The sequence below is a fragment of the Pongo abelii genome, chromosome 8 (assembly GCF_028885655.2).
Source record: "Pongo abelii isolate AG06213 chromosome 8, NHGRI_mPonAbe1-v2.0_pri, whole genome shotgun sequence".
Classification (NCBI taxonomy): Eukaryota; Metazoa; Chordata; class Mammalia; order Primates; family Hominidae; genus Pongo; species Pongo abelii.
In genome coordinates, this window is record NC_071993.2 from 5,181,435 (window position 1) to 5,196,966 (window position 15,532).

The 15,532-nt window shown below is 38.1% G+C and overlaps 1 protein-coding gene across 1 annotated transcript in view; it reads right to left on the reverse strand.

Annotated features, from left to right (window-relative positions):
- Positions 1–8,741: 8,741 nt before the first annotated feature.
- Positions 8,742–15,532, reverse strand: part of LOC100432652 (aldo-keto reductase family 1 member C15) — a 57,461-nt gene continuing 50,670 nt past the window's right edge. The window contains 2 exon segments of the mRNA XM_063727440.1: positions 8,742–8,827; positions 8,830–8,882. Coding sequence (XP_063583510.1) covers positions 8,742–8,827; positions 8,830–8,882 — 139 coding nt within the window.

The window sequence follows — 15,532 nt, forward strand, 5'->3', positions numbered from 1 at the left end:
AAAAAATTACACAATCTCACAAAATAGTAGTTATGATGGATATGAAGGACAAAAGCTATAGACATGGAGAAAAAAATTAAAAATGGCAAAAGTAACTCTTCCTGTCACTAATGACAGTCATGTGTCATGTAATGCCTGGGCTATCTTCTTGAGAAGGGCTTTGTTAGGTAACTTTGTCATTGTGCAGACAGCATAGTGTATAGATAATTCTCTCAAATCTTGTCATGATCTTATCAGTGATCTTTATGTCATATTCTAAATCCTTTGTTTTCATTTCAACATTCTTCATAGCATCTTCATCAGAAGTGAAATCCATTTCACCAAACCACTTTCTTTGTTCATCCGTAAAAAGCAACTTCTCATTTGTGAAAATTATGAGACTGCAACCACTCAGTAATAGTCAATCTTCAATTCTAATTCTAGTTCTCTTGCTATTTTCACCACATCTGCAATTACTTTCCCCACTGAAGTCCTGAATTCCTCAAAGTCATCCATCTATGAGGGCTGGAATCAACATCTTCCAAACTCCTATTCAAGTGTATATTTTGCCCTCCTTTCATGAGTCATGAATGTTCTTAGTGGCATCTAGAATAGTGTATTAGGGTTCTCCAGAGGGACAGAACTAGTGGAATATATATATAAAGGGGAGTTTACTAAGTATGAACTCACATGATCACAAGGTCCCACAACAGGCCATCTGCAGGCTGAGGAGCAAAGAGAACCAGCCCGAGTTCCAAAACTGAAGAATTTGGAGTACGATGTTCAAGGGAAGGAAGCATCTAGCACAGGAAAAAGATATAGACTGTGAGGCTAGGCCAGTGTCTCCTTTCATATTTTTCTGCCTGCTTATATTCTAGCTATGCTGACAGCTGATTAGATTCTGCCCACCCAGATTAAGGGTGGGTCTGCCTTTTCTAGCCCACTGACTCAAATGTTAATCTCTTTTGGCCACATCCTCAGAAACACACCCAGGATCAACACTGTATTCTTCAATCCAATGAAGTTGGCACTCAGAATTAACCATCCCAAATCTACCCTTTGTTAACTTGAACCCATACACATCTCCTGAGATCATACATAGGACTCAAATAAATACAATAATAAGGTCATAATTACACCTAACATAATACAACTATCCTTCCTACAACCGGAAACACACCAATCCCCACCCCAAATACTATTACATAAAGTAAACAATACTTAAATGCTGATGTGAAGTCAATAAATCTTATGTCACATGATAAAGAAGAAAGGAAATAAAATGAAGATTTTTTTTTAGTAGAAGTATATACATGCACAAATATGGTTTTAACAAAAGGAGGAAATACTCATGACAATTACAGTCCTCTTTTCTGCAGCTGGTCACATGGTCATAGCCAGTATTGATGACTACCTTCTTCTACTACCCATTATGTATACCTTTGTATACCTGATATACAAGCACCTCAGCAGGTCATGTTTTTTTCCTGGTGGAGTGACCTAAACCTTCATTTTTGAAGGGTCTGGGTCACTTGTAGTCCTGCTGGATTGGGCTGTTGTAGTTTCCCATTGACCTTAATCACACAGCATGGTAATACTAAGCGACACCCTAATGCATACTCTTCCCTACCTCTGTTGTGAAGTAGTAGACTGATTTCATCTTGACAGCCTGGGTCAATCACCCCAGCCAACACTGTAACTCCCTTACCCTGTTGACTTAAAGGTAGGAGGAACCCAAAGTGTCCAGATCACTATCTTAACTTTCAGTTTAATGGAATTGTCATTGTGTCTCCTGGTGGCAGTGTTCTTCCCTCTGGAACTAAGATCTCTAGACCAGCAGAAAGTGATGTCATGGGAACAGGAAGCAAAAATTTTGTTAGTGGATAACTAGGGGTTATGCTGAGTGGTGCCACTTCCACTTCCACCCCTTGATTTCTGGACCGTGAATCCTGGCTATGAGAGAAACAGTACTAATATATTGGATGCTGATTCAGGGCATACACAGCCTTCTGGAGAACTTTGCCCCATCCCTGCAAAGCACTGTCACCAACTTTCTAATCATGCTTCTTCCAAGTCCCTGACCATCCAGCCAAAATATTGGCTACAGGCCATGAATCACTATATAATCACACATCTGGTCATTTCTCCTTCCATGCAAAGTGCACAACCAGGTGCACTGCTTGAAGTTCTGCCCACTGGGAGGATTTCCCTTCACTGCTGTCCTTCAGGGATGTCCTACAAAGGGGCTGTAGTGCTTCAGCTGTCCACTTTTGGGTGGCCCCTGTGTATCATGCAGAACCATCTGTGAATGACTTACAAAATATAGTAATTCTTGATCACTGGAAATGTTAAATCCTGGAAAATGTAGCATTCCTATGCGTGATGTTAACATCATTTTCCAACACTTGTTGGCCGAAGATTCATTTGATGAATCCAATCTCTCCAAAATAGATGATTCTGATGATTCATACAATTCTGATGTTAGTCCTCTTTAGAAATAACTCCAAGAACAGTTTTTATATTTTTACATTGAAAATAAGTCAGATTTGCTTCAGCCTCAAAAAGTGTGTTTATATAAAATTAAATGAGCACTGGCAGTGAGCTTTTTTTTTTTAAACAGAAAAAGGGTTAAAAGGTGCTTCCTAAACATGAGTCTACAAAATAGCCACATTTAATTCACTGCTTAACCACTTTTAAATGTTAGTTTCCTGAGCCAAAATGAGGATTCAGTAGCAAACAATGAGGTAGTGGACTTCAGCTGCCCTCAGATAACAAGACCTATTTGTACATTTGGCTCCAGGGTGGTCTTCAACTATAGGAGATACTGGTTCATGGAGATATGGGAAGAAACATATCTACCCTCAATCGAGGATTCCTGAAGCAAGCCAGGACCTGGGGTAGGATTGATATCCTACAGATTGTCTCCAATTTGGAAAGCTTTGTCACAAATGGTATGTCTGTGATTATCAGGTATTAAGATCACCCACTCAGGACATGCTGGTTCTAGGTGTGTAGAGAAATTAGAAACTGTCTTAGTCCATTCTGTTGCTATAAAGGAATACCTGAAGCTGAGTATTTATAAAGAAGAGGTTTATTGGCTCACAGTCTGATGGCTGTACAAGAAGCATAGCATTGGCATCTCTTAGGCCTTTGGTGAGGGCTTCAGGCTGCTTCCACTGATGGCAGAAAGGAAAGGAGAGCCAGCATGTTCTGAATTCACAGAGTGAGAGAGGAAAGCAAGAGAGGAAAGTAAGGTGCCAGGCTCTTTTTAACAAGTAGCTATGAAAAAAGTAATAAAGCCAGAATTCACTTGTTATTGCAGGGAGAGCACCAAGCCATTCATGAGAGATCTGCCCCCATGACCATAATGACTTCACTAGGCCCCACCTCCTACATTGAAAATTCAGCATATGGTTAGGAGGGTCAAATATGCCAACCATAGCATTCTGCCCCTGATCCATAACCTCATGTTCTTCTTACATGCAAAATGTAGCCATTTCATCCCAATAGTTCCCAAAAGTTGTGACTTGGTCTAGCACCAACTTAAAATTCCAAAGTATAAAAATTCATATCAGACTCAAGGCAACTTCCTGCCAGTTATGAGCCTATGAAGTCAAAAACAAGTTATTTACTTTCAAAGTACAACCATGTTATCCATTGCGGGTAAACATTCCTTTTTCAAAAGGGAAGTTAACCAAAAAAAGGCAGGGGAAACAGGACTCATGGAAATCAGAATTCCAGCAAAGCAGACATTAAAGCTTCAAGGTAATTTCTGTTGACTTTATGTCTTGTACAGCCTATGTGTCTAGATTCTTCTTGGCCTAAGTAGCATTCCTTCCTTCTGGCTGTGGGGCAGGGCCTTCTGTGAAATGGGAGTCTTATGACCTAGAGTCAAACAAGATAGGTCAGATAATTATTTTTATGGCCATAATTTACACAGACAGGTGGAGGGAAAGTTAGAGTAGCATCTTTAGTTTTTATGGCTGGCTTTGGGAAAAATGGATTCTGATTCCTATGACCTACACCTTGGGGAAGAAAGATTCTAGTTTCTGTAGCTAGTTTAGAGGAAAAGAGGATTGAGATATAAGAGGGTGAGAGAAGCTCAGAGAAAAACTTTTGCTTCTGAAGCCTTTATTTGGGGCATTGTTTGCTGAGTCCTGGCATTAATAGAATTGTATGTTGGTTCTCTTATTAATCTGCCTTTCATCAATTGATTTTTAGTGAAACATCAGAGAGCAAAGGGGAAGTTTTCCCTTGGCCCCTATAGCTGCCATTTGACTGGAGGGAGATTTTTTTTTCTTTCTATTACTGGACAGTAAACATGCCTTCCATTTCCTTGGAGAGAAAGACTATATGCCAACACTGTTCACTCTATGAATTTCTTTTAAAAAAAAAAAAGGGTGGAATGCAGGGAAGTCAGTGCCGCCTATTTATCAAATGTGTGGAAATGTGAAAGACCTTGCAGAATGGTCTCCCAATAGGCATTTACCAATTTTGATCAATTACACACTCCTTACAGGGTTTGTTTCATTCATAATCTACATCCTCTACCAGACTATAAACTCAAGGCATTTACATTTTTATTTCATTTTTGCCTACTTTATTGATAAAACAATGTTTGGCACACAATGAATATTCAATAAAGTTTTGCTAGATGAATAAACGAATGAATGGCACAATACGCAAGAACTAACACCATGCCAGAACATGGGTAGATGATTAAGAACCTTAATAAATTAATGAGATGCACTGCTTTAATATCAGTAAAATATAATTTTGAAATTTTTGAATAATATTTGATAGCTTGGAAAAATACTTGTTACTACTGTTATATATAAAAGTACATAATCTACATGTAGAAGATGATTTCATGATTGTAAAACTGCACAAAACAAGGATAAATATTTGCATAGGAAAATTATGAAGAAAAATACACCAAATGTAAAGTATTCTGGAATGGAAGAATTACACATTATTTTTGTTCTCTATCTTTTCTATTTTCTAAATATTTATGTTATTTATGCACACTTTTTAATAATTAGAAAAACAAACATCCTCATATTCAAATCTTTGTTATTTCATAAAGTGAAGAAGTGAAAGGCAGGCGAACAGAAACTATAGACTCTGCTTTCTAATCCCCTCACCAAATACAGAGATCCTCTCCAAGAGGCCTAAAAGGAAGAAATTCTGCTAGTATCGCTCAATAGCTCATGGTCAATATTCTTCAGAAAATGGATAACAAGGGTGATTAGCAGCGTTGAAATAGAAAAAAGAATATTAATTTATAATTCTTTTCCCATTCTGTGAATGCAAGTGTTTTTCTGAAGGTGCAGTGAGGGTTTGCTGGCATCCCATAACATGTATCTCTAATATCCAGACATGCAAAAAGTTGTTGGGAACAGGCCCCCAAATCTGGCCGTAGACAGGCCCTGAAACTGGCCATAAACAAAATCCCTGCAGCACTGTGACATGCTCATGATGGCTATGACACCCACACAGAAGGTTGTGGGTTTACCGGAATGAGGACAACGAACAGCTGGCCCACCCAGGGCAGAAAACCACTTAAGACATTCTTAAACCACAAACAATAGCATGAGCGATCTGTGCCTTAAGGACATGTTCCTGCTGCAGATAGCTAGCCAGAGCCCATCCCTTTGTTTCCCATTTTAGTTAATCTATAATCTATAGAAACAATGCTTATTTATCACTGGCTTGCTGTCCATAAATATGTGGGTAAAACTCTGTTTGTGGCTGTCAGCTCTGAAGGCTGTCAGCCCCCTGATTCCCACTCCGCACTCTGTATTTCTGTGTGTGTGTCTTTAATTCCTCTAGTGCCACTAGGTTAGGGTCTCCATGACCAAGCTGGTCTCAGCAAAAAGTGATTACTGTTTGACTAATTGTAAGAATTCTTGTTATTCAGTAATAGTACTAGTATTTGTTTTCCTTTTCCTGTGTTCTTTTTTTTCATTTTTATAACTTGTTCTTTCCAATGGAATGTCAATAATGAGTAACTTTTCAGTAGTTAGTGTGCCAGGAGCTGTGATATTGAATAGGGTCACAGAGATGAGTAAGACAAGGCTAAACACTCTCATGAGGGAGACCACAGATTTCTACTTGAAGCCTTTCAGTATATAAAAGTCACTTCCCACATTTTTGTTCATTTAAAAATGCCTTCTCTCAGAATCCTGGTCTGGTTTCACAAAAAGAAGAGAGACTGTTCACATATTTTTTGAGGGGACTGAATCTTTCTTTATTCTTATAACTAAAATTTTTTCCCTATTTCTGAAATAGTCATATTTTTATTTTATTTTATTTTTTGGTAATTATTCTACCAGTTTGGAGTGAAAAAGTGGAAAATATGATGCTATTACATTGCTAAGCAGCAAAATGAGCATATATTTCCAAGCCGTGCTAATTATGATATTATATATGTAATGTATAAGTAATATAATGAATCAAGGGATTATAAATAGAATTTTAAGTTAATATGCTCTACAACAATCCAGGTTTTTTTTAAGTGAAGGATAAAAAGACATAGAGGCTTTTCTTTTTTTGATTTTTGCATATAAAATCTCTGTCGGGTGCAAACACACATAAAAAATTTCATTTTTTCCCTATTTCTACACTCCTCTCCAAACTTCTTTATGTTTGATTCCTCTTCTTTCTCCTAAATTCTGAGATCCTGCCACAGTTGATCCAATGGAACGTCATGTTTGTGAACAAACCAAAGTCAAGGGATGTTGGGTTCCCCAGAGATGGGCTTCAGATGGACAGAGATGACACTGGAGTAAGAGTCTTGCCCTGAGGATCCAGAGAAACTCCAGAGGATCTTATATTGGTAGAGGCCATAGGGGACACCTCAGTCACTAGCACTGAGGGTCTATTAATGTCATAATTCATTTATCATTCAAGTTTGGTGAGATTTATATAGCTGAGAAAATAAGAGTTGTGACAGGCAAAGCAAGCCAAGGAAGACATAAATTTGGGAGATATAAATGGTGTCCTGAAAAGGTAATGCCACATTAAGGAGAAATGCCACTGGACTCTTAGGGGAGGAGGTGGAAGCAGGGCCCACTGTGACTTCCCTAGGACCTATGCACATTTACCTACTCTCCATAAAAGTATTAAAATTATGTCTTATGTTGCCTCGGTGGAGACATGAAAAGGGACCAGGTTTGAGTCATTATTACATATTTGTTATTATCATATTAATTTTTCTTTTTTAGCATAAATTAAGACAGCCCTGTGCCTTCTAGTCTAATGGGTAAGAGGGTCCAAAGTGTAGGACCCAGGCACAGGTAGTGAGGGCATCAAAAAAAGTGATTCACAATGGTGCAGACATAGGCAGTGTTACTTACAGACCAACATTCCTGTTGGGTCAGAAATTGAGCCCTGCAGGAAACCCATGGTCTGAGAGCTACAGTGAATATCCTGTTTCACCCCATGCCTGAATTCAGGCCTGTCTTCCTGATGTAGGAAAGATGTGTCCTTCTGTTTTTGTACGTCCTGCAGAAAATGGTCTGTGAAAAAATCTGCAAGCATCACTTACAATTGTAACTTAGCATGGCGGAGATTTCCATTGAGGCCATCAATGGCTTTTATGTCCTCTGGAGTCAACTCAAAGTCAAAAATCTGAAAGGCAGGTGATACTCACATTAACCTTTCCCAGGACAGCAGCTTCTACCTGGGAATCCAAGGACTTTGCAAGGGGCAAAGGCAAGGATGGCATTAGGGGAGGCATTTCTATCCTCATCGGCTTCCAGGTGCACCTGGCCTGGGACCTCTTCCACCTGAGCTCTGCCTCTTCTCCATCCCACCCCCTTCTATTCTGCACCAGTTCTCAAAAGAAAGATGTGCACTCATCAATATAAAATATTTCTAGAAAATTGCTTGAGACAGAAAAAGGAAATCACTTGTTTTAAAATGGAAAAGAAAGTGTAGACAAAATACCTCCCACCTGGACTTGACCACACTTGGTCAGGCTCTTGTTTCCCCACTTCCCCGGGAACTTGATCCAGCCTTAGACTGAGCAAGCCTTGAAACACAGAACAATTCCATTCAAGAAACCAACCTAGACTTAAGTAAGAGAAATGTATTCAAAGGGTAGAACTCTGAGCATAACATCTATGTGTCTCAAAGATCAGTCAGAAAACATTTTTTATAACAACAAGCAAACACAGCTGCAAATAGACAGTATTCAGGGGTCATGAGGTGAGCAAGTAGAACAGTTCATCAGGAAATGCTTTTTCTGGGGCAAACATATTAGTATAATTATGGTCTTCTACACATAGAAAAACACAAGCAACCTAATAAAAATACCCAAAGACTTCAACAGGCACTACTATAAAGAAAACTCTAAGAGAATATATGAAATTTATACTGAGTAAACAAGGCAATGAAAAAAATCAGCAATGATTTGGAGACTAGAGAACACCTAATCCAACTCCTCATTTCAGAAAATCAAGGAAAGCAGATGTCGCTAGCACAGGGATGCATAATAAATTGCCAACTTAATGTTGAAACCCAAATCTCTGGTTTTGATCCCATCCTAATTCTCTCCACCCATGCTGCCTCTTCTGTGGTAGAGTAGAAAACCTTTAGGATGCACACAAAGCATTTGTGCATAGAAAATGCCCAGGAAATGGACTTAGTCCAACAGTATCCTGCTCTCGCCTTACAGGAAGCACACGTGTGAAGGACACCATGCAGGAGTCCTAATGCCCACCCAACTCCTCACCTGCATGTTCTCTCTGATCTGCTGTTCATTGGAGCTCTTGACCAGGACCACAGCCCCATACTGGAGCTGGTAGCACAGGGCAATCAGGGCTGGGGATCACTTGTGCTTTGTTGCCATGGCACAAAGAACTGGGTCCTCCAAAAGAACTGGTGAGTTCTGGTCCACCCTGGAAGGAAACCCAGAAATGCTGAAGCCCTGAGGCTGGATTCAGTTTGTTAGGCGGCTCCCTAAACAGACTAAGGTGTTCATTCTGCACCAGAGCGTCTCAAGTGAGGCCCCTGAATAACAGCAGCAGCATCACCTGGGATCTCGTCAGAAATGCAAATTCTCACACCTTACCCTGACTCACTGAGAGTGAACTCCAGGAAAGAGAGTACCATATAATTAAATTACTTCATCAAAATGGCATTTTAGGTAAACTTCCTGATGCTCTTATTACCATAGTTCATGTCGTGGGGTTCCCAGAGCACTATGGGCAACCAGAACAATGTCTTTTGACTTGCAGAAATCCAGCACTTTGCTCCGGTTGAGGTAAGGATGACATTCCACCTGCAGATGACAAAGATAGAAAAACATCAGATAATGTGAAACACTTATGTTAATATAAAAAGATTACAGATTAAAGTAAAAGAAGGTGAATAAATATGTGTAGTATCAAATTTGAACTGACAATATCACTGTCAAGTAATTATCTTTTCCATCAAAATAAATTTTATATTGCTGTTTCCTAAAAGTATACATAGAAATTTCATTTCTGAGCACAAGCAACTCCATGGACCAGATCCAGTATCTAACTACCTTTGACCACTAGAAGGGCACACGGCCAATTCCAGCTCTGAGATAGGGTAGGATGCTGAGCTTTGGACATCAAATTGTGCCAGAAAGTAAAAATTTCTTCAAAGACTCACGAGGCCAGGTTTAAAATGCAAAATAAGTAGTTTTATAGGAATATTACTGGTAATGTTTGTATAGATTTGAACATCAAAAACAATAATAAGTAAAATCAATCATAAATTATAGCAAAAACAATTCATGGGTTCATAGTCATGAGTGATTAAAAGAGAGAGCAAAAATATTTGCCTCCACTGATGGTGATTATTGCAGTAATTTCTTTCTAGGATATGAATAATTAAAGGGAAAGAGTTAAGCTTTTAGCATTTCTGAGAGGAATAACCATTTCTTTTCTTGACTTGGTGAGGGATTTTTTTTTTCATAATAAAATGTAAAGTCAGAATAATAAAACTAGTAGTTAAAATTGAAAGTAATTACTTTAAAGCCCCAAGGAAAGAACAAATACAATAATAAAATAATAACACAATACAAAAAATTAAAACATCATTGCTATATACTCAATCATTATGTGGAAATATGTTGTGGAATATAACTTCCCCTCTTGATAATTATCATCCAGCAGATTACTAGTAATTGCAAAGGGGAAAACACATCTCTATGAAGATTAGATCTGGCCACCATTAACTTAACCAAGTGATCAAAATTAGCATGACTAATTGTGGGGCAATCTGTCATTTCATGCTGCCTACTGTGGTGTAATTTCAGGGATACAGCAAGGTAGAGACAGTTTATCTCCAAAAATGTTTAACCTTGATGACATAAAGCATTCAAGTATAACTTCTAATTTACAGAAAAGTACGTTTTGAAAACATAAAAAAAAGTTAACTGATCAAAATACAGTAAGATGAAAGTCACACTTGGATTTTTTTTTGTTTTCATGATACATCTTATTTTTACCACTTATTTAACATCTCTCATTGTTTTATAATTTTCTCTGTAGAAGTTGTACACATCTTTTATTAGGTATACTTTTGGTACTTAATATCTTTTTATATTATATGGTATCTTTAATTTTTTTCATCTGCTGTTTACGGTTAAATTAATAAGAGTTATAAAAGACCATTCAAGGAAACAATGGTAAATCTCAATACAGATGGGGTATTAAATAATCTGAGGTCATTATCGGTACTTCCTTAGATATAACAGTTGTACTGTTACTGGGAGAATATCTTCATTCCTATGCTAGCTTTGAAAGCTACCCACCCTGGTAGCTTAACACAAAGGACATAAACTTTTGGGAACTCTGTTACCCTGCCCGTCACCTGAGAAACCAGAATACCTCCCTAGGGCAACATAAGGCAAGCTCAAATCTCACAGCCGGTGCTCTTTTGCAAGAGCTGGAGGCCAACCAACACAGTTCATTACAGCATCCCTGGGTAGAATAACATTGCACCCAGGAAGAAGAAAACTTGTTTATAATCTCAGCTGTCCCCGTTGCCTGCAACTGCCTGACTAACAAGAAGTCCTGAGCCTGTCCCTGAGCCATGTTCACTACTATTATATCCAGCATTTGAGAAAGCCAACACAAAATGGCTATCTGTAACCAAGGAATCTCACAGAGTCTATGTCACTTCCTTGACACCATCATGAGAGCTGGTGCTGGTACCCAGTGCTGGGAGACATGAAGACAGGTCACATCACAGGATCCCTTGCCAATATTCCCCAGCACTAGCCCAGAGTTGGGCAACCCCACTGGGTGGCTAGACCCAGAAGAGCAATAACAGTCTATCACTGTAGTCTGGCTCTCAGGATCTTCTACTCCTAGTGTAATGGAAAGAGCATCACATCAAGACAACATCCCATAGCGCAAAAATATCCAGATAGCAGGACTTGAGTTCCAGATCTTTACACTGGTGGGAAGTTTCTTTCAGCAGAGACACAATTTCAGTGCTAGATTCAGTAGGGAAAGTCTAAACCTCTACCACCAACAGTCAAGTGGCCTTGGTGCTCATGAAGGGTCTTGAAGAAGGGGTCTTCTTTCCCCCAGTGTCCATCAATGCAGATATAGCTAGGGCTTCTCCTAAAGAAGTTCTGCATGGGTACACCTATACACAGCTTTCCTGGAACACTTCAGAATGACTGCATCCCCACAGGAGGAGCACTCCCCAGGTTCAGGCTTGCATGAGAGGCAGTCACAATTTCTCTCTACTTGGAACATCGACATTTCTACAGATGAAAAGAGGTACCTGTCTGATCTCAAGATTCAGAACACTGGGACAAGAGTGAGGCTGGGAAGTGCATAGCTTTCCTGTCAACCTGGTACGGGAGCTGAGGTAGCTTCCACCCTTTACATTGATAAGATAGTCAATCCAATTGAGAGGTCTCCCAACCACATTGGGTACTTCATTTATCTACCTGCTTTAACTACAAATGGTTCCTATCCAGAGATACCACCTCTACTGGCCTGGGGTGGTATCCCTGGGTAGGGGATACTCAATAAATAAAATAAACTCGATAAATACAATACTGGGAAAAAATTGAATAAATAAAAAAGTGCACACAACAGGAGAATAAGATAAGCTTCAAGAGACTGCTGCCATTCCAATCCCATAGGAGACAGTGAACTTGCCCACACACTGAGTATATAGGTACTACAACCAGCATCTGAGGAAGCCGTGATACAAAGACTCTCTATAACCAAGGAACTCATATAAGTCTTCACACCTAATAGCACTAAGAACCCAATTAGGCTATTATAAACTATAAACATTAAAGTCAGATCCTTAAAAGGGAAAAAAGAAATTAAAGAAAAACAGGGAAATCAAAAATAAATTCAAGAACAATTAGAATAAATAGTCTATCAAAATGAGAGGACATCAGAAAAGTAATTATGGTAATATGACAAAACAAGATTTTGTCACCCCAAAACCCTGGGGTCACCCAAATCACCCCAAAAAGATCACACTAGCTCCCCAGCAATAAATCCAAACTAAGATAAAATATTTAAAATACCAGATAATGAATTCAGAAGGTTCATTATTAAGCTACTCAACAAGACATCACAGAAAGGTGAAAAACAACCTAAAAAATTTTTTTTTTAAATTCAGGATATAAATGAAAAATTTTCCAGAGAGATAGATATCACAAAGAAAAACCAATCAGAACTTCTGGAAATGAAAGACACATTTAGGGAAACACAAAATGCAGTGGAAAGTTTCAATAATAGACTAGAACAAGTAAAGGAAAGAATTTCAGAGCTCAAAGACAAGGCTTTTGAATTAACCCAATCAGACAATAATAAAGAAAAAAGGATCAGGCTGGATGGGTGGCTCACACCTGTAATCCCAGCACTTTGGGAGGCCAAGCTGGGTGAATCACTTGAGATCAGGAGTTCAAGATCAGCCTGGCCAACATGGTGAAACCCAGTCTCTACTAAAAATACAAAAATTAGCCTGGCATGGTGGCATGTGCCTGTAATCCCAGCTACTCAGGAGCCTGAGGCAGGAGAATCGCTTTAACCTGGGAGGTGGAGGTTGCAGCAGTGAGCCAAGATCATGCACCTGCACTCCAGCAGCCTGGGCAACAAAGCAAGACTCTGTCAAAACAAAAAAAAAAAGAAATGAACAAATTATCCAAGAAATATGAGATTATGTAAAACAGGCAAACCTAAGAATAACTGGTGTTCCTGAGGGAGAAGAGAAGTCTAAAAGTTTGGAAAACTTACCTGAGAGAATAATTGAGAAAAACTTCCCTGACCTGGCTAGAGATGTAGATATCCAAATCGAAGAAGCTCAAAGTACTCCTTAGAAATTCATTGCAAAAATATTACCACCAAGTCACATAGTCATGAGTCTATCTAAAGTCAACATGAAGGAAATAATTCTAAGAGAGGTGAGAAAAAAGCATCAGGTAACATAAAGAAGAATCTCTCAGACTAACAGGAGACTTCTCAGCAGAAACCTCACAAACTAGGAGGGATTGAGGTCCTATCTTTAGCCTTCTTAAACAAAGTAACTGTCAGCCAGAAATTTTGTATCCAGCAAAACTATATTTCATAAATGAAGGAGAAATACAGTCATTTTTAGAAAAACAAATGATGAAGGAATTTGACATTATCAAACCAGTTCTATAAGGCATGCTATAAGGAGTTCTAAATCTTCAAACAAAAGATTGTTATACACCACAATGGAACCTCCTGAAAGCATAAAACTCACAAATCCTATAAAACAATAACACAACAACAGCAACCAAAAGTATTTAGGTAACAACTGGAATGATGAAAAGAACAGTACCTCACATCTCAATATTAACATTGAACATAAATGGCCTAAATGCTCCACTTAGAAGATACAGAATGGCAGAATGGATAATAAATCACAAACCAAATACCTGCTATCTTCAAGAGACTCACCTAACACATAAAGATTTGGATAAGCTCAAGTTAAAAAGGTGGGAAAAGAGATTCCATGCAAATGGAAACCAAAAGTATGCAAGAGTTGCTACTCTTATATCAGACAAAGCAGACTTTAAAGCAACAGTAGTTAAAAAAAAAGACAAAGAAAATCATTATATAATGATAAAAGAATCAATCCAGCAAGAACATATTACAATCTTAAATTTATATGCACCTAATATTGGAGCTCCCAGACTTATAAAACTATTACTAGCAGACTTACGAAATGAGATAGCAACACAATAATAGTGAGGGACTCAATACTCCACTGTACAGCACTAGTCAGATAATCGAGGCAGAAAGTAAATAGGAGACAATGGATTTAACATACTATAGAAAAAAATTTACTAAATTTTTTTACTTTAGTTCTGTTTACAGTACATTCTACCTGCCAACTGCGGAATATACATTCTTCTCATCAGCACATGGAACATTCTCCAAGATAGACCATATGATAGGCCACACAACAAGTCTCAATAAACTTGAGAAAATCCAAATTATATCAAGTGTCTTCTCAGAACACAGTGGAATAAAACTAGAAATTGACTCTGAAAGGGACCCTCAAAACTATACAAATACATGGAAATTAAATAATCTGCTCTTGAATGATTTTGGGTTAACAATAAAATCAAAATGGCAATTAAGTAATTTTTTTAAATAAATGATAATAGTGACACAAGTTATGAAGACCTCTGGAATATAGCAAAGGCAGTGCTAAGAGGCAAGTTCATATCATTAAATGCCTACATCAAAAAGTCTGAAACAGCACAAATTGACAACCTAATATCACACCTCTATGTACTAGAGAAACAGGAACTGACTAAACCCAAAGATATCTGAAGAAAAAATATCAGAACAGAACTAAATGAAATTGAAACAAAACACCCCCACAAAATATCAATGAAAGATAAAGCTGGTTCTTTGACAAGATGAACAAACTTGATAGACCATTAGTGAGATTAACCAAGAAAAGAAGAGAGAAGATCCAAGTAAGCTAAGTTAGAAATGAAACTAGACACATTACAAATGATATCACAGAAATACAAAAAATCATTCAAGACAACTAAGAACACCTTTATGTGCACAAACTATAAAATCTAGAGTAAATGGATAAATTCCTGGAAACATACAACCTTCTTAGATTAGATCAGGAAGAAATAGAAACCCAGAACAGACCAATAACAAGCACCAAGAATGAATCAGTAATAAAAAATTGCCAACAAAAAAAGCCAAGGATCAGATGGATTCACAGCAGAATTCTACTTGACATTCAAAAAGAAATTGGTACAAATCCTACTGAAAATATTCAAAAAGATAGAGAGAGAGGAAACTCTGCCTAAATTATTCTATGAAGCCAGTATCACCCTAATACCAAAACCAGGAAAGGACATAACAAAAATAGAAAACTATAGACCAATATCCCGGTGAACATAGATTTAAAAAAATCCTCAAGAAAATACTAGCCAACCAAATGCATCAGCATATCAAAAAGATAATACATCATGATCAAATGGGTTCCATCCCAAAGGTGCAGGGATGGTATAACATAGGCAAGTCAATAAATATGATAT